The sequence below is a fragment of the Rhinopithecus roxellana genome, chromosome 6 (genome assembly GCF_007565055.1).
Source record: "Rhinopithecus roxellana isolate Shanxi Qingling chromosome 6, ASM756505v1, whole genome shotgun sequence".
Taxonomy (NCBI): domain Eukaryota; kingdom Metazoa; phylum Chordata; class Mammalia; order Primates; family Cercopithecidae; genus Rhinopithecus; species Rhinopithecus roxellana.
Genome location: NC_044554.1, coordinates 16,500,584 through 16,520,484, shown reverse-complemented (window position 1 = coordinate 16,520,484; position 19,901 = coordinate 16,500,584). Strand labels below are relative to the sequence as shown.

The following is a 19,901-nucleotide window of genomic DNA, read 5'->3' as shown; positions in this document are numbered from 1 at the left end:
TTCCAATGGGCAGCTGAGGCTGGGAGTTGCCCATGATGGAGGCTATTGTCTTCACTATAGAGAATGAAGTGCTGTTGGCTCTAATGCTGTGGCTGAGATCTGAGCCCTGAATCCATGTTATAGTCTCTGTCTTTGCTCACACCCTAAGAGTCCCACCTGGAACATCCTTTCCTTGTCCTTCACTGACTCAAGTCCATTTCCCTCCCCTGTTCTGTGTCTGTTTTCCAGGTTTCCAAATAGACTTTCCAACTTACAATGATCTCTGTGCATTTCTTTTTTTGGAGACAGAGTCTCACTCTGTCGCCAGGCTGGAGTGCAGTGGTGCCATCTTGGCTCACTGCAACCTCTGCCTCCCGGGTTCAAGTGATTCTCCTGCCTCAGCCTCCCGAGTAGCTGGGACTACAGGTGCATGCGAGCACGCCCAGCTAATTTTTGTATTTTTAGTACAGACGGGTTTTCATCATGTTGGCCAGGGTGGTCTTGATCTCTTGACCTTGTAATCTGCCTGCCTCTGCCTCCCAAAGTGCTGGGATTACAGGCATGACCCATCGCACCAGGCCGCATTTCTTAACTGAGAAAAATTATATCACTTCTGTAGTGGATACCAAATAGTGACATAGTTTTTTTTCTGTATCATCTTAATATCTGTAAGATATTATAGATATTCTAATATCTATATTAGGTAATGACCTCCCTGAAAACTATGTAAGTTCATGGGAAAATATTTTTGTGATGTTTGGCTAACAGTATTTCTTACTTAAATGTAAGTTTTAATTTTTGTTTTATTTTAAATTCAGATCCTTTTCCTTCTAACTCTAGTCTATTTTAGGCCATGGATTTCTTTGAAAATCTGGTGCAAGCTATAGACTGTCTCCCCAGAAGAGTGCTCATACAAACACATGCTCTGTTTGACATTCAGGCAGTGGGTGCTGGAGCCCCTCAAAAGCCTGTCCACGGACATGTGGCGAGCTCTGTTTGATCTGTTTCTTCTTAGCAGACAGATGGCTATGCTAATTAGCCTGATTTGATAATTCCACAATGTATGCATGTATTGAAACACCACATTGCAACCCATAAATGTATACAATTATTTGTTAATTTAAAATAAAACAAAACTACGAAAAATGTGCCTACCTCCCCAAAAGGTTATGAGGGAAGGGATTTTTTAAAATGGAGTAAGAAGGAAGGTAATTTGGGCGAGATCTTTTCTTAGGAGCTGCAGTGAGTGGGGACTTCTAACAACAGGATAGCATTTGACTTGATTGAGGGGATGGGGCCAGATGACAGGTAGAGGGCACCTGACTTTATCCCCTCCCATATCCTGTCCTGGGCAACATCTGGGTGAACTGCGTGTGTGGTGGGACTCCTGTGGCCAAGCAGGAGGAGTTAATAGCTCAACAGAACGCTAGATGTCACCACAACACCAATTAGTGTTCTGGCTTTTGGCACTCCTGTGCCTGAGCCCAGATTAGGACAGCAAGAAAGCTTTAGAGACTTCCAGTCAGGGACCTAATTCTGTCAAACGTCTACAGGATTTGTCTTGTCTTTTTTTTTTTTTTCCTTAAATACAAAGAAGAACCAAAGGGTGGATAAGTGTACATTCATCATAACTAAATGGAAAGGGAAAGAAAAGATGAGTGAGGTGAGTCAAGTGAGGAGTGGGATCTGATTCATGTTTTCCCCTGGAAATGAGACTTTCTTGGCAAGAGTTTTTCTGTCTCTGGGAGGAGGGATGTTGGCTGGGTGGGCATTTCAGTCTTCTGAAACAGCGAGTTTTAACGTTATGTTATTCACTTTACTGATACTCCAAAATACATTTCAAACCAATTATGACTGTCTTTTGAAAAATGGTAATAATGTGCTATAATTTAACATGAGGGCGTTTTTCTTGATCGAGGTGTTTTTTGTTTGTTTTTGTTTTTGTTTTTTTTAAGTTTTCTTATTTTTCTTGCAGTTCAGCCAAGTCTGTCACCTTGGCAGGCAATAGCTCACTTAGTTTTATGACCACACATTACATCTCTGGCCCCAATCAAATCATTTGTAAATGCACATATTTTGGCAAAAAGTATCATAAGTCTACCTTTTTTGGTTTGTGTCAGAATATCCTTCAACACTAAATGTATTAACATTGCATTTTATTATTTAAAAATGAATATAATGGATACATTCTTGCTTCAGGGTAGTACAATTATATCAGTAATTCAAAGATCTAGATAGAATGCTGACTAATTCTGTTTTGGTGTATGTGACAATGTAAAATTAGTTCATTTTATCTTTTTTTGATTCCTAGGTTTTGAAAAATGTCCTTGGGAATAAATAAGTTTAGCAGGAAAGTACGCCTACTCTACTTATCCAAATGTTAATGAACTTTGTCTTAGTGAACATGGCACTGTTGACACCACCAAAGTCATAAAAACAGGGCTCTAGGGAGGAAATGACTCAATGTGTTTAATACAGGTTTCCCTGCTAAGCCTCAGCCCGGGGAAGTCCTGTTGGTTTTGAGAAGTGAGCAGCAGTTCTCTATGTAGTTTAAAAAAACAAAACAAAACAAAAAAGGTAGAAAATGAAGTGGGGAAACAAGATTCTTTAAGTCTATTTTAGAATCCCTATTGGGTCTAGAATGCCATCCTCTGTGGAACGTATTCACTCAGAAACGTGGGCCCTGAGAGCTGGGGAAATAAGGCGTGCGTGATACTCACTGGGTGGTTTGGGCCACTGGGCCTGCCTCTGAAGGCCACTGATGTTTTTGTCTCCTACAGGTGCTCAGCTTTAAGGGCTACTGGGAAAAACTGAACTCTAACCTAGAATATGTTAAGTATGCCAAGCCACACTTCCACTATAACAACATTGTGGTCAGGAGAGAGTGGCACAACCTGATCTCTGAAGAGGTATGAGTGGGTCAGTGAGAACAAAGCCAGCTGCCAGGCATAGTGGACTGGATTCAGGGGATGCCTTTAAATCATAAGGCTGGCTTCCATGTGCAGCACTGTTCTCAATTGCCAGGCACTCAAACGTTGTCATTACTGATCTCAATAGGTAGAGATGCTTCTATGATCTCTGTTCTCCTGGGGAGGAGACTGAAGAGCAGAAAGTTTAAGGGACACACAGCACATTCATAGTAGAAGTACGATTAATATCTACGTCTCAGATGTGTTCCCAGGTTACTTATGTAGTTAAAAATTGATTTAAAAAAATCTAGGTGTTCCCAAATTAGTGGTCATTAGGGGTTGGGGTAGTTGGAGGGAGAATAGTGGATGTGACTCACTGTCCAGGGGTGACCTACGGAAATCTTTGGGGGTGATCGAAGAGTTCTCTATCTTGATTGTGGTGGTATCTTGTGGGACATGAATCTAAACATGATGAGATGACATAGAATGACATACATTGTGCCAATGTCAATTTTTGATTTTGATATTGTGCTCTAGTTATGTAAGATATAAGCACTGAGGAGACTGGGTGGAGGGTACATTGGATCTCTTTCTAGTATGGCTGCACATAGATTAGTGTTGTTATATGTAGTATATAGGTGACTTGCAGTTTCCTGTGAATCTGTAATTGTTTCAGAATAAAATGTTTCTTAAAACTTTTTGAAAAATCTAGGTGTTCTGATTACCTGGAAAATATATTTCTTCTATCTGATGCTCTTAACTGTATTGCATTATATCCTTGATGTGAAAAGTCACCAATAAAACCTTTACCTTCCATACTCCTGATGTATTCTCACTCCTAGAAAACAGGAAAAAGAAGGTCCACGGCATACGTGAGGAATATTCTTGATAATGCAATAAAGTAAGTGAAATTAGAGGTTATCGTATCTGTAAGATGGTTAACATTTACAATGACTTTGTTTTGTTGGCTACCTTTTACAGAAGTAGGTTACTTTTGATGCATATCCCCAGCAAAATGATATTGTCAGCTTCACAAATGCAGCCACTTGGACCCTATTCTGGAATTTGTTGCTGGAATTTCTAGTGGGAAAAGCTTATATGTTGAACTTTATAGACTTGTAACCTGTGGATAGATGTTTACAATGGATAAGTGGTAAAGAAATTTCCTATTAGTGAGCATTTTAGGAGGGAAAGGCAAATACTAGGTTGATTTTTTTTTTTTTTAAGTGTCAATGGGCTAGTGAGCTTGCTCTTATTTTGAAAGCCTGTTTTCTGGATATATGAGTCATCTCAGAGTACTAAAAGTATAGGCCCCATTCCAACCTCTGTTCTATTTTCTGTCCCCATTATTTTCAATAACTGAGAGCTACAATTGTTTTAAATTATTGCCGTTGTTGGCACTAAAGGGTTTTGAGATTTTATAATTGCCTCATGTGGCTTTCACTACATTGATCAAAGTTTTTGAGGTTTTCAGCAGCCTAAGAATAGTTTCTACAGTGGTTTTTATGCATTTTTAAAGGAGGATATCTTTGTATGATGTGGCTTTAAATTTTTTAAAAGCAATGCTGTCTCTGAATAACATGGCTAATTTCTTCGTAGGGTGATTTCTAACCTAGAAGCAAGAAATTTGGGTAAGAAAAGATCTGTAATAAAGCCTTCTGGGTTTCAGTCAGTGTTTTGTTTGTAGCACTGTTCTTCCTACCACTGTGGGTTGGCAAGAAAATCACTTCCAGTAGTGTGGTGCAGGCAGCACCTTTTAATATCTTGTTGTTAGAGTGGCTGCACGGCTCTTCCCGTGTCTGTCTAGGCGCCAGGACCTCCGGGGACAGCTGCTGAATGTGCTTTTGCTGTGAGAGTCCCTGGGTGATGCATCGCCTTGCAGTTCTCCTTATTTCCTGTCACATAGAGCTGCCCTCTGGCTGTGCCCACAGGATGCATTTTGGCAATTCCCTTGGCTTGGCGCTGCTTGCTTTCTAGCTGTCTGATCCTACCAGGTCTTGCCTTGTATGTGCCTCTCATTTTGGTTAAAAATTGGGCACACAGGTCCTAGAGGTATAAAGATGAGGAGCTTCCAGGTAAGCAGTGTGGAAAGAACATAGGCTTGAGAGCTAGACAGAGCTGGACTTATATTCCAGCATGGCCTCATGTGAACCAAGTGCTCCTGGGCAAGTCACTTAACCATTTGTGCACTGTCCTCCTTAGGGGAATGAGGAGAAAATGAGACTAACTGGGGTAATGCAGATAGCACCTAGCATAGTGCTTAGCGCATGTGGGTACCTGAGGTGGCTCCTTTATCCTTAGTAAGGAAGAAATGTTAACGTGTGGCTTCTAAACCAAATGACAGATATTATGTAATCTGTAGATGTAGGGAGTGAGAGGATAGGTCAGGAGCGGGGATGGCTGGAGAGGGAGGGAGGTTGGAAGAGGCTCCCCAAAGGGCTGACATGTGAGTTAAGTCTTGATAAACAAAGGGGACTTGGCCAGGTGAAACCAGGGGAGGGGAATGCTGAGCATATTCAGGCACAGGCTTGTTTGTAGTTGCCAGAAGAACACTTCCACGCCTCATGAAGGTCAGCCTTCATTAAATAAGCTTTTGTTTTTATATCCCAATCCTGTTTTATGGGCTTGGATGTTGGGTGACTCTAATGGAAACTGTTTTATACTGTGCATTGCTGCACCTCCTGCAACTGTGCACACAGCACAGTGAACTGTGACAGTGCACTTGTCATCCAGCTTAGGCTGACAGAGCCTGGGCTCACTGACCAGACCAGGAGGAACCAGCCCCTGCCTTACCAGGCCATCAATGCCTGAAGCCAGGGGATCTGTCCTGCCAGACAGGGGCATGCATGTGTGTGTTTCAGGCGTACCATCCTTGCATTGCTGGGGATTTTGCAATGGGGAATGTTGCTGGTCTGGTCGAGGTTTCTGTCGTGCCACCCCTCCTGCCCTGCTTATGGAGCTACTCTATGTGTCAAGGCCATTTGCATCCTGCAACTAGTCAGTCTCTCTTAATGCACTTTAGGAAACTCTTCCCTTTCCTCGCATGTGCTTTGCATATACTGGTTCCCCATAAAGAATGTCACTGCCTGAAACAGAACATTCTGTGAAATGCAGGGCTGTTGGATCCACATGTTAAATTGTTTCATATCAATCACGAGGGTTGTGTGGGATCCAGGGAAGATTTATCCCAGGGGTTCAAGAGATATCTATGCCCTCCCAGAAGGAGTCGCCAGCCCACTGAGCAGGGTGGTTCTACCCTTTTGCCTGGCACTGGATCTCAAGTATTTAAGAAGAAAAGAATGGAATACAAAGATGTTAGAAGTGCTTTGGGGCAGATTTTCTGGCAAAACTGGGTTTGTCTCCCCCTAGGGCTACTACACTGTAGTGTGCATTGCAAATCATGGTGGAGAAAGTACCATTTGATTTAACATATCACTTTTCCATCATTTTTCCACCTTTTCCTAGCTACCTTTGTAGTCTGATAACTTGTGCCAGTTAGTAGTATTTGCTGCAGTAATTGACTGGCCCCCTCAGCTCAGTAACTCCCAAGGCTACTGAACTACAGGTTCAGAAAGTAGAAGGGAGCCATGCAGTCCTTCCACCGAGCCCTGTTCCCTCAGTTTATGATCCCAGAAGGGTTAAGAGAAGGCCCAAGTCCCTCTGTTTCCAGTGGAGCAGAGTTTCTTAGCAGTGAGTTTTAGTGTTAAACAAAAATCAAAGCTAGAGCCTACTGGGGTTGAGGAATGTGTTTTCTTCCTTTCTTGGTCATTCCCTGTTTCACATGGCTCTGATAAGTTCACCTTGTAGGAGTAGGTCACACTTAGGTGATGAAAAATTTTCATCCTGTCGGGGAAGTGTTATGTTTTCCCAATGACTCAGAGAACGGAAACCCAGGCTGATTCTTCTTCCTTCTAACCCATCTCATGAAAACTGCTCAGAGCCTAACTATTGCTCTATTTCATTTCAGCGCCAAGATTAACACCCCTCCTGCAGGAGGAAGACAGCCACCAGCGGCTGCTCATGGGGCTGGTAAGTGGTATGTGGGCTCTTTAGGGGCTGGCAAACAACGGACCCTAAGACAAGGGGAAAGGGTTACAGTAGGCTTCTCATTCTGATCTTATTCTTTATTCTTTACACAAGTATGTTTTGCCAGCATTATGGACCCTGTGTGTCCAGTGGTAAGCAACCCATATGATTTCTGCCCTCTTGGAATATGTAGTCAAGAGGGAAGACACACATGAATCACACCAATACATATGTAATTTACAAAACATGATAAGGAGTGTATAGCATTGAGAGTGCTTTAAAAAAGGAAAGAGCTGCATCTTTGTGGCATTTGTATTTGGGGTTTCAAATACAACAGAACAGGCTGGGCACAGTGGCTCATGCCTCTAATCCTAGCACTTTGGGAGGCCAAGGCGGGTGAATAACCTGAGGTCAGGAGTTTGAGACCAGCCTGGCCAGCATGATGAAACCCTGTCTGTACTAAAAATACAAAAATTAGCTGGGCATGATGGTGCACACCTGTAATCTCAGCTATTCAGGAGGCTGAGGCAGGAGAATCGCTGGAACTCAGGAAGTGGAAGTTGCAGTGAGCCAAGATTTGCGCCACTGCACTCCATCCTGGGCGACAGAGGGAGACTTGTCTCAAAAAACAAAACAAAACAACAACAAAAAAACAACAGAACAAAGTACTTTTTCTCAAGAAGTCATAATACTAGGATGACCAAAGAAATATAAATCAAAATAAATTAATTGAAAAGAAGAATTTGTAAATAAATCCAAAACCTTTAAAAAGCTGATTAAAGAGACATCTGGAAAGCCTAATAACATATTTTTAATACCATATGGACTTAAGAATGGGATAATCTATTTATTAGTTTAGGTTTAATTTTCAGCTTTTCTGCCTTTATTGCAGTCATTAGTGTTGTTTCTACATAATATATTTGACTTTCTATAGTAAGATTTGAGTTTCATAGTTTTTAATATATTAGGAGAGGTTAGTTTAGATATGGCAACAATAGTAAAAGAAAAATCTCACATATACAAGAAGGAAATAATTATAGTACTTTTATGAAATTAAATATTGCACAGCCATTAAAGTAGTATGGCAAACATGGCTGGGCACTGTAGCTCACGCCTGTTATCCCAGCACTTTGGGAGGCCAAGGCAGGTGGATCACCTGAGGTCAGGAGTTCGAGACCAGCTTGGCCAACATGGTGAAACCCTGTCTCTACTAAAAATACAAAAATTAGCTGGGCGTGGTAGCACATGCCTGTAATCTCAGCTACTGGGAGGCCTGAGGCATGAGAATCGTTTGAACCTGGGAGGTGGAGATTGCAGTGAGCTGAGATCGCACCATTGCACTCTAGCCTGGGTGACAGAGCAAAAAAAAAAAAAAAAAAAAAAAAAAAAATATGGCAAACAATGTTTGTATGACAAACATGCAACATTAGAATGGGTGTGCACACCAGGGAAAGGAAAAAAATAACCCGCAATTATTAATGTGGGTGTTAGGATTATGGGTGATTTTAATTTTTATCTTCATGGAAAAATTGAAAAGCACAAAGAAGTATGCACTATGTATTACACAGAAAACATCTTTTATTTAAAGCCAAATTAATTGGCACATGCATGAGACTGAATTGAAATAAGATACCACTATGTCTTGGCCTGGAGGGTTGTGGACTCGGTTTTACTTAGGGTATTGTAATGTGAATCTGCTAAAATAGAAGATGTGTGCATGGGTGATATAAGCTGTACAACTCCCTTGTGCTGTTTATTGGCACAAACATGGCCCTGGCATCCTGCTCTTGCTGAGCGTGTTGTCTAGGCAAAAGGCAGAGGAGGAAGGAGGAGAAAAGCAAAAGGTGAGGAGGGCTGGGAATGTTAATGGTTGGGGGAGTGGGGAGGCCCAAGGATGATCAGACAAAGTGAGTGTAGAAACAAACCTATTTGGAGGCACCAGAATGAATATTTCATTACCTTTGCATGTCAAGGGGCTGTATTGAGTGTCTGTGGCCACTGTGTAAAGTACTTGATTATTTCCCTTTTACTCCTGCCTCTCTCCTTCCAAAACACCCAAAGCTGTTGCCCCCATTGGCTCAGTCATTCTATGTATAGAGTTGTTCCTGTTAATGCCCCAGGACTCTAGGAGCAGTAGACTTCCATCGTTTGGTAGATCCCAAAGCCTGTGACTTCTAAGTTGGTGACTTTCACTGTCTTCTTTGGAGGATTCTCATCAGAGAGCCTTACTCGCAGTTGCTCACTGGGCTTTGGGTGAATCATAAGTAATTCATTTTGAGGCAAATGTTGGGGACCCCTTATTTATGCACACCAGAGAAATATTGAGAGTTATGCATTTCTGTTGATGGGCGCTTCAGATCCAATATTTTTTATATTGATGGGGAATGTTAATAAGTGGATCTAATTCAAACCAGTTGCAGGTATGAGTGGGTAGGCTGTGACTTATCTAATGCATATCCTGTTTTCAGATGGTGTCTGAGCTAAAAGACCATTTTTTGAGACACCTACAGGGTGTAGAAAAGAAGAAAATTGAACAGATGGTTCTGGACTACATTTCAAAACTGGTTGGTCTTGCTTTTTATTCTCCTCATATCCCCCTTCACCCCACTCCCCATATAGTTCTGAAAATGTGGTTCAGTGAACCCATTTATGTGTTTTTCAAATTAGATTTTTGGAGATCTCCCGTTCTTAAACCAGCACTTGGTGCTATAGATTGAGAAAAGGGAAATAAGGACCATAAACAAAGAGCATTTGGTTTGGAAAGTGGGTTATTGCCCTCCCTTCAAATGCTGATTATACACCCATGGAAGCATAGGACAATGAATTTAGTATGCTTGCCAAATGTTGATACCTCGTCTTGGCAACTTCCAGCTCCTTATTAAACAGTAAGGAATGACTTCTCTACATGGAGGTTTATGCAGACATGAGAGAACTTGAACTTCAAATCTTAATTAGTTCCAGTGGCTTAACTAGGCCAGATTCTAGCTCACTTGTATGAATACTGCCATGTGAGACTGAGATTGGCAGTTCCTTACCTGGTAGCCACTTACTGAAATTTTGTGATCCCGATTGGTAACACCACTCTATGTGCAAATAGTAGTGATATGACTAGATGGAATTTTAAGGTTGTCTTGAGTCTTTCAAAAAGCATATAGAGTTGAGGCCTGATCTTGCTTAGAATCTAAATGTTTGACAAATTCAAAAAAACATATTTGCACAGAAAGAGGAAAACACTCCATTATTTCTCCAAATTTGTATAAGATCAGTATGCAAATAAGCCAGTGTGTGAACATATATTTTTCCACTGAACTCTGGAAGATTTATTAAATTTATTAGACATAATCCTCATTTAATCATTTCATGTTTAATTTTCAAGTTTTCTGCCTTTATTGCAGTCATTAGTGTTGTTTCTTCATAATATATCTGAATTTCTATAGTAAGGGTTGAGTTTCATAGTTTTTAATATATTTGGAGATGGTTAGTATTCTCATGTAGTGATATTTATAATCAGGGATTTGAATATTTCTTAAGTCTTTCTCTCAATAGAACTGTACCAAGGAACTCACTTTATGAATGTGTTACTGATCCTCCCCATGTTGACATTAACTTGCTTTTTTAAAAAACTCACAAGCACACAGTAATTTAACACATCCACCTATCACCTTTATTTCTGTTGACTTGAAATCTTACCTCCCAAAGCGCTAAGAAGGTTTTCCATTCAATCGTCATTTTTCTCCATAGTTAATAACATAAGTTTTAACACTAGTTTGTGTTAACAGCCTGTAGAACCAATAGGCCCAGAAACGATACATATGAAGTCTCAGAAAACTCAAGGTCCCTGACATTGACTCAGCAGTCACTGATTGAGGCCACATCTCCCTGCCCCTGCCCAGCAGCCGCTAGTCATGCCTTCTGCTCCCCTCTAAGGAGAGTGGCGGGCATCCTTTCTAAAACATATCCAAGAAAGTTGCTGCAGAACCTGATTATATCGGTTACATGTTAACTTACTTGATTTCAGCCAAAGAGAAACTGAGGATCTGTATCACAGGGATAGCGTTTGCCTGTGAGTCTATGGAGATCCTTCTGCTTTGCCCCCTGTTTTTAACCCACACAATGTGTGGATTCATGGCCGATAACAGCTCCATAGGGACTGCTCTTCCGCTGGCAAACTCATTGCAGAGTTAGAATGGGTTTCTGGATAGAGCTCTAAGACAAACAAGGCTACCTTCTTTGGTTGGTTAGTTCCAGTCAGTGTGCTAACCAATTCTTACAACAACCCTATGAAATATTTCCCCTTACTTTACAGATGAGGACACTGCAATTTGGAGAGGGTGGGTAACTTGTATAGGGTTCCACAACTAGTAATGTTAGAATCTGGACTTGATACCAGTCTTACTCCACAGCTCATGATCATGACCTCCATTCTGTGTCTCTTTTCTTCTGACTGACCACTGTTCGCTCTTGCATTGTGACAGGCCTAGAGCAAACCCTGTAGCACTTTACCTTCACCGATGGATGAGGGTCTGTAAGTGTGAGTGGTGGGGCCAGTTAGCTGGGCTGGGGAGGCTAAGCTGGGGCACCACCCGCACAGACAGAGGATGCTCTGTTAGATTCTGGTGCACGTTTTCAGTCTTTCCATTTTGGGTTCGTGTGTCAGAATTGACCTCAGAAAGGCTAGTTCTGTGTCTGGGCGCAGCCTTAATGCCTGTTGCCCTGAAATGCTTATCTGAGTTATGGAGGCCTAGCTGTGGAGCCCTTGAGGGAAGGAATGGAGCAATGGTTAATGGACTGTCTTCACCCTCCAGCTGGATCTCATTTGCCACATCCTAGAAACCAGTTGGAGGAGACATAATCTTCATTCCTGCGTTCTCCACTTGTACGCAAGTATTTCTCACTTTTATCATGGTGTACAAAGAGTGGAAACAACTCTGTTTTAGCAGAACCCTTTTGAAATGTACTAGTTCAAGTCAGTTCTCACCAGCACCAACACCATCTAGCTTAATTCTATACTCAGCATTTAAAGTTATGCCCCTCTGCATGTGTACCCTTTAATATATAATAAAAGCTAAAATTTAAAAAAATGTTATGCCCCTGTTACTTTACCCATCCTCTTTCCCTGGCACATGGTTGGTGACAGGGGAGGGACAAATAAGCCCAGTACTGCCAAGAAGGGGAATTTCACTTAATACAATGTGTAACATATGTGCCCTCTGATTAAATTCTAGGCATTAGGCTGATGGTCACAGTCATATTTATGGGGCTTTCTACAAGGCACAGTGTTTCATGATTAGCATGAACCCTTGTGTAGTACTCAAAGCCCCTGCTTAGGACAAATGGGGTGTCACAGATGAGCTCCTTGGCTAACATACTTTGTTTTTTTTACCCAGCAACAGTCGTGGCAGTGCTGCTGAATTTGCAGTTTTTCACATCATGACCAGGATTCTCGAAGCTACAAAGAGTTTGTTTTTACCTCTGCCTCCTGGTAAGTGTTGGCTCTTTTGTCCTTTGGTATAATAAACTTATTTCTTCTTCATATAGGCCATTGCCTTTGGTACTTTATAAGTTTGATGATGAGACTTGTGTATGAGAAATTGTGTCTGGTGTCACTGTGAGTGATGGGCCCTTAGGTTGGTCTCTGCTGATCAGAGCTCCTCTGACTACTAAACTATGCTGTAGCTTATTACTAACTTTAGGGAACCTAGGCTTACCCCATGCAGCTTTCTAGGATAATTTGAACCAGTGGAGCTAATTCAGGGAGCTCTGTCTCTGATGTCTCCAGGCCTAGTTTATCTGATTGAGATGTCTGAAGAGTAACACTGGGAAGTGGGTCTGGCTTGGTGCCAAGAATTGAACTGATTCTTATGCCTTTGGAGGCTAAAAAATTCCCTTCGAATTTTTAAATAGGATCAAGTCAGGCCACAAAACATCCTTGGGAGATGTATATATATATGCAGTCATTCATTTAATTGATCATTTGTTCATTTTGTCAACAGACTATTTGTTGAGTAACTATGACATGACAGGTAATGTGCTAGAAATTAGAGCAGTGACAAAGATTAGTAAGAGTCTAGTTGGGAAGATGTACATAGATATCAGTATCCATTATGAGAAATAAGCCCCTGTTAGCTACAAACTTCTCTTGTGCTCATTACATATCAGTTCATTTTTTTATTGTGTAAGAACACTTAGCATGAGACCTGCCCTCTTAACAAATTTTTAAATGCACAATACAGTATTGTTAAATATAGGTACAATGTTGGATAGCAGGTCTCTAGAACTTACTCATCTTTCATAGCTGAAACTTTATACCCATTGAACAGCAATTGCCTATCCCCTCCTCCCCAGTTCCTGGCAAGCACCGTTCTACCTTCTGTAGTTTCTATGAGTTTGACTACTTTAGATACTGCATGTAAGTGGAATCATGCAGTATCTGTCCTTCTGTGACTGGCTTGTTTCACTTAGCATAATGACCTGAAGTTTCATCCATGTTGTCACATGGAACAGGATTTCATTTTTTAAGGCTGAGTAATCCTCCACTGTACGTTCTAAACTTTTTTCATCTGTCAATGGACATTTGGGTTGTTTCCCTATCTTGGCTATTGTGAATATGTTATGATAAACATGGGAGTATATACATATCTCTTCAAGATCCTGATTTCAATTCTTATGAATGTTTATCCAGAAATGAGATTACTGGATCATATATTGATTCTTTTTTTGAATTTTTTGAGGAACCTCCATACTGTTTGCCACAGTGGCTGTACCACTTTACATTCCCACCAACAGTGTATAAGGGTTCCAATTTCTCCACATTCTTGGTAACACTTAGATTGTGGTTTTTTGAGAGTAGCCAGCCTGAGAGATGTGAGGTGATAACTCATTGTGGTTTTGATGTACATTTCCCTGATGATTAGTGATGTCAAGCATATTTTCATGTAAGTGTTGGCCATTTGTCTGTAATCTTTGGAGAAATGTCTGTTCAAGTCCTTTGACCATTTTTTAATCTGGTTGTTTTCTTGCTATTGAGGTTTGAATTCCTTATATGTTCTAGATACTAACTCTTTATTAGATATATAGTTTGCAAACATTTTTTGTCATCCTGTAGGTTTTGCCTTTACTCTTTGGATTGTTTCCTTTGCTGTGCAGAAGCTTTTTTGTTCGGTGTAGTCCCACTTACATATTTTTGTTTTCATTGTTTGTGCTTTGGATGTTATATTCAAGGAATCATTGCCAAGACCAATGTTGAGAAGCTTTCCCTCTATGTTTCTTCTAGGGTTTTTTCAGTTTCAGGTCTTATGTTTAACTCTCTAATGCATTTTGAGTTGACTTTTGTTTATGGTAAAGATAAGGGTCCCATTTCATTCCTTTGCCTGTGGACAGTTTTTCCAACACCACTTATCAGAGATACACGATCCTTTCCCCATTGTGTGTTCTTGGTGCTTTTGAAGATTAGGTGCCTGTATATGAATGGGTTTATTATTGCATATAAGTTCTAATGAGTGTTAAACTTTATGATAGCTGTAACTGCATATCAGCTGATTTTTAGTTACTTCATTCATATATATTCATCCATTCATCATTTGTTCATTCCTTCATTTTAGGTCAACATATATATAATACCCGTTTTGTGCCAGGTACTGTTGAAAGTACACACAAATTAGTACACTTAATTTTCATAAAATTTGTAACTGGTAGAAACTTAAATTGGACCACATTAAATTGTCAGTGTCCAACCATTTTTTGGCCACAAAAAAAAAAAAAAATGGCACTTTCATGTGGTTCCACTTAATATTATTCCCATTTTATAGATGGTGAAACTGAGGCCATAAAGGTTAAGTAATTTGCCTAAAGTCACATAGCTATTAAGTGACAGAGCTGATATTCAAATCCAGGCAGTCTGGCTCCAAAATCCATGCTGCTGCTTGAATTTTATATTCCAGTTGAATTAGTTGATGTTGAAACATGGGCTATTTATGGGCCTAAAGAATCCCTACAGCATATGCTTCTCTGCATTTATGAAACATCTGATATGGTTTGGAATCCTTCATTCTTCATCCACGTTATTTAATGTCTGTCTGTAGAGGCAGTACAAAAGGAGTTGAAAGTGACCATTCATGAGGGGAATGGATGGTTTAAAATTATCCCAATGGAATATGAGTTACGAGGTACACCCTAGAAAGAGTGAAGGATTTCAGGAAAACTACCTTTGTGGCTTAAATTCTTGTTTGTTGTTAACACAAAAAATTTGGTAGGGAAATGGATTGACAGTTTCAGGTTGGTTCATTACAGATATTCAAGCTTCTTTTGAAAATAAATGAAACTTATGGGGGACATTGTTATGCCTGGAGATGATAAAAATCCACTTTCTACCCAACTCACATTCCTTCACAGGGATAAGGAGGGAAAAACAGGGATAAGAAAAATGTTATCTATAGCGGTCGAGAATTATTATAAGTAGACTTATGGCTTGTGTCTGTGGGTCAGGTAAGGAAAAGGTGTTTCTCTCTCCTTTTTTTTAAATTATAAAGTTCTAGGGTACATGTGCACAATGTGCAGGTTTGTAACATAGGTATACATGTGCCATGTTGGTTTGCTGCACCTATTAACTTGTCATTTACATTAGGTATATCTCCTAATGCTATCCCTCCCCCAGCTCCCCACAACAGGCCCCAGTGTGTGATATTCCCCCACCCCTTTTCCAAGTGTTCTCATTGTTCAGTTCCCACCTATGAGTGAGAACATGTGGTGTTTGGTTTTCTGTCCTTGAGATAGTTTGCTGAGAATGATGGTTTCCAGCTTCATCCATGTCCCTGCAAAGGACATGAACTCATCCTTTCTTATGGCTGCATAGTATTCCATGCTCTCTTCTTTTCTCTTAAATGTTTATTTCCATCATGTGACATGGAAATAGATGGGCGGGAAGTGACACTGGATCATGTGTGTGTGTGTACACGTGCATGCTTGTATGAATTCAGGGTGTTTCTACATGCACATGCGTAAGTGTGCTTGCTTTCCAGGCCTACTGGACTAATGAGGACTATTTGAGTTAATTGTCAGAAACTTGTAACATGAATTGGTTAAAGTTCAGAAGGGAATAATGGGGACCACAAGAAGGAAGTCAGGGTTTAGAGCTAGGGCATTTGCTTTTAAAAAAAGGAACTGTATTGCACTTGCTGGCCAGAGGCGGCCAGGAGCCCTGGAAGATGAGGACTAAAGTTGGGTGGAGCTGATGACTAATTATAGCCAGTTTGCTCTGTTGCTCAGAGCTGATGTACAGAGGCCAAGAACAGGTCCCTGAACTTGGGACTGTGCCCTGGGGATAGAGGATGAAGGGTCATCAGGGATCTTTAGGATATGAACACAGGGCTGGAGAGGGAAATTTGAATCCAGAAAATCAATAGGATCAATAATCTAGTGTAAACTTTTCTTCAGAAATAATTTTGTAACTTTTTTTTTTTTTTTTTTTTTTTTACTAATAGTTTTGTGAAGAATTTCCAAATCCATCTGAAAAACTTTGTTGTTAATTAACTAGTAAAATAGTGGAGTTTTTTTGGACTCAAGGAAGCTAGTGGACTCATCCTGTTAGCCCATTAACACATGCTTGTGGGCATGTGACCCTTGATGTTACATGTGACCCTTGATGTTACAAGGACTTAGGACTGTGCCCCATGGCTTGTGATTCATGTGTTTAGAGAGAGAAAATCCCATGATTTCTCTGAATCTAAGCCCTGCTCATTGGGCATCATCCTTTTGCCAGGTACCTTTCCAAGTGCAGGCTATGATTCTTCTGTCATTCCCACATTCAATCAGTTGCGAAGCCTGTGCCTGTTACCGTGCCTCTCTGATTCAGTGCCTCCATTACCTCTGATTCACGTTCAGGCAATAGCTTCTCTATAGGTCTTCATAACTTCTGTAGCAAATTGTTACTCCAACTCATTCTTTCCTGTTGCCATATTAATATCCCAATGGTAAATCTTCTTTCTTTGCCTGCTTAAAACTGCTTAAAAACTTTCATTGCCTCCTCAGTCTCTCAGATTAATACATCTCTGTCATTCAGCATTCAACCTCTGTCATCTGCACTCATAAGCATAGAACTGGTCACATTTTTTTAAATGTCTGTTTTTTGTAATTGATTGTCTCCCCCACCAGACTGTAAGGTGTATGGGAGCAGCAATTGTGCCTGTTTTGCTTATTTTTGTACTCTTAGCCCCTTGCCAGGTGTGTGGAAGGGATGTGCTGAATAAATTAGCTTTTCCAACCTTACCTCTTAATCATTCTCCTAATATGATTCCAACCCACCTGGACCATTTACTATTTTCTGAACATGCCCTATGCTTTCTCATCTTTGGACTCTGTTCATGTTCTATTAAGTAACAGTGATATTATGGTTGAAAGCTTACACTACACTCACACAGTTGATGCAATTTCAACTTACACATTATTATTTATAGGATCCTGGGCAAGTTTCCTAGCTCCTGTGAATCTTGCCTTTTGGCTTTTCCATTTATGAAGTGGGAATCTAGTAATTCCCACCCCATAGTTTTGTATGAGGGTTAGATGAGCCAGTACACAGTTTGAAAGCCTTGGTACATGTCCAGTATGGGTCGCGATTGTTATATTGCATGCTAGGCTCTTCATAGACCTGGCTCTAGTTCTCAAAGCAGCCTGTGGGAAAGGTACTGGTGGTTTCATTTTAGAGATGAAGAAATGGAGGCTCAGAAAGGCTTAGTTGCCTGCAGCTGGTGAGTAATAGAGCAGGATTCTGGCCTAGGGCTGCTCGTGCCAAACCTGGCTTTTTCTACTGTTCCCGCTCATTTCCACTCATAGGAATTGCATCTGTCCTTTGAAGCTCCCCACAAATGCCATCACTTCCAAGAGAGCTGTTTTGATTCTCTCCTGGTCTGATACCTTCTCCCATGCATGATGTTCTTATCTTTGTCAGTAGCAGTATACTTAGAGATCTGGGTTTTTGTGGGTAGCTCTACCCATGAGACAGGCTTGAGAATGCCTGCCTCTCCATTGAATTCCTATAAATTTGCTATCTGGCCATATTGTTTTAATTCTTTCTTTACTATAGTCCAAGTAGACTCTAAAAGCCTTTCTCTAGGGCATACCCAGAGATCAGCCATATAAACTATTCCCTTCTGGTCCAAATTTGTTTCCCTTCAGCAAAAAGGTCCTCATCCCAACAACCTTTTAGTCTGGACGTATGAAGTCTGAAGTGCTTCTGTACTCTTTTGCTACCTTACTGTAGAATCACAAACATATCAAACTGTAAAACCATTGAGCAGACCTTGCTCTCTTTTTGCATAGGAAGGGACCCAAGGAGCAGGGAATGTATAGTTACCAGAAACTTAGTATAGACCCAGCATGATATTTAGTTATGAATAATACAGAGAAGGAAACTTGGACCTTGTTTTCAAGAAATTTAGTTGGTTCCAGGCACCAAGCACTGAACTAAGTGCTTTATTAACATGATCTAATCCATTCCCTGGGGGCTGCTGGAGATGTTGGCTGACTGCGTTTACCCTCCGGATCTCTCATCCTAGGTTTTCATACTCTGCACACCATCCTCGGGGTCCAGTGTCTCCCTTTGCATAACCTGCTGCATTGCATTGACAGTGGAGTGTTGCTTCTCACTGAAACAGCTGTCGTAAGGCTCATGAAAGGTAAGAGGCCCTGAGTTTGCCAGAGTGCTAGTTCCAGTCAGAGCACCAACAAGGCTAGCTTCTTGGGCGTGCAACCTGTGCAGTCACAAAGAGCCTGGCTGCACTAAGAGTCCCCTTTTCAGTTTAATGCTGCGTTACATCTTGAAATTCTTAGTAATATTTGAACAAGGGCTTGCTCATGTTCATTTTGTGCTGAGCCCCACAAATTATACAGCTGGTCCTGTGAGCACAATCCATTCCCTGTAATCATCTTTTGGGCCCATTTAAAGTGTCTTAGCCCTTCAAGAGGTCCTAAGGGACTTTACAGTCCACATACAACTATTAGATTCCTTTTCTGTGCAAGAGGGCACTTGAGGCTAGGAGCCTCTGCAGGCTCGTTTCTCAAGAAAATGTCACGAAATGGCTTACTTTCAGCTATTAACTCTGTCATTTCAAAGTTAGACTAGAAATGCAAGGAAAATTATTGAAAGGGGCAATGCTTATATGGATTTGAACTTTAAATTCTGTAGTATAATCACTCAATTCAATTGTATTTTAAGATGATTTTTGTTTATATGAAAGCATTTGTCATTCCTCAAGGTACCTTCTGTTTTAAGTTAGTCAATAAAATTGCTTTGCACCTGGCAGCTTGTTACAGAAAAATCCCTTTTTATTCAGAGAGTCAGAGTAAAATTTCCAAAATGCTGTTAGATTAGCTTCAGACTACACAGTTGGGATATGTCTTATCAAGATGAACCACTCAAGTATTAATATTAACTTGCTGAATTATCAAAACAGGTATTTGTTTCATTTGCCAATCTCTAACTTTTTTGTAGATCTGGACAATACAGAGAAAAATGAAAAACTGAAATTCAGTATCATTTTGCGGCTTCCTCCGGTAATACTGAGTTACATTTTATTTTCTCCCTAAGTTTTGGCATGACCCTCCTTCAATTTCTTCTTGCAAGGAGAGCATTTATTTGCTTTGGGTTAAAGTCAGTTGAATCGTTTCACTTTTCAACGCTTCCAAGAAATTCCACCCATCCCCAGCCCTCTGTCAGCTGTTTCCCACTGGGCCTACAGAGCACTTGCTCCTCTGGCTCTGCACTGCCTTGGCACAGTCCAGTGAGAACATTAAGCCATTTTCGCCTCTTAGGAAACCACACTAATATTTACATCTGAGTCTGAGAGGGAGGGAGAGGGGAAACGTGCTTTTGCATTTAAACAGATTTAAATTGGATACATTTGAATACAGGTGAGGACAGAAGGTTCTAGAACAGTATTTCCCCTTACTGCATTTCTACCATGGTAGGAAGACATTCCCAGGTGAAAGGAAGAA

At 40.8% G+C, this 19,901-nt stretch overlaps 1 protein-coding gene across 4 annotated transcripts in view; it reads left to right on the top strand.

The window, feature by feature from the left end:
• Positions 1-19,901, top strand: part of GSAP (gamma-secretase activating protein) — a 105,132-nt gene that overhangs the window by 83,020 nt on the left and 2,211 nt on the right. For 2 of the 4 annotated variants that reach the window (XM_030932582.1, XM_030932586.1), the window contains 10 exons: positions 1,574-1,642; positions 2,760-2,888; positions 3,731-3,789; positions 4,488-4,519; positions 6,856-6,917; positions 9,383-9,478; positions 11,720-11,790; positions 12,302-12,396; positions 18,464-18,583; positions 19,399-19,460. In XM_030932582.1, coding sequence (XP_030788442.1) covers positions 1,574-1,642; positions 2,760-2,888; positions 3,731-3,789; positions 4,488-4,519; positions 6,856-6,917; positions 9,383-9,478; positions 11,720-11,790; positions 12,302-12,396; positions 18,464-18,583; positions 19,399-19,460 — 795 coding nt within the window. The remainder of the gene's footprint in view (positions 1-1,573; positions 1,643-2,759; positions 2,889-3,730; positions 3,790-4,487; positions 4,520-6,855; positions 6,918-9,382; positions 9,479-11,719; positions 11,791-12,301; positions 12,397-18,463; positions 18,584-19,398; positions 19,461-19,901) is intronic. The other 2 variants (XM_030932584.1, XM_030932585.1) reach the window with 2 other exon arrangements.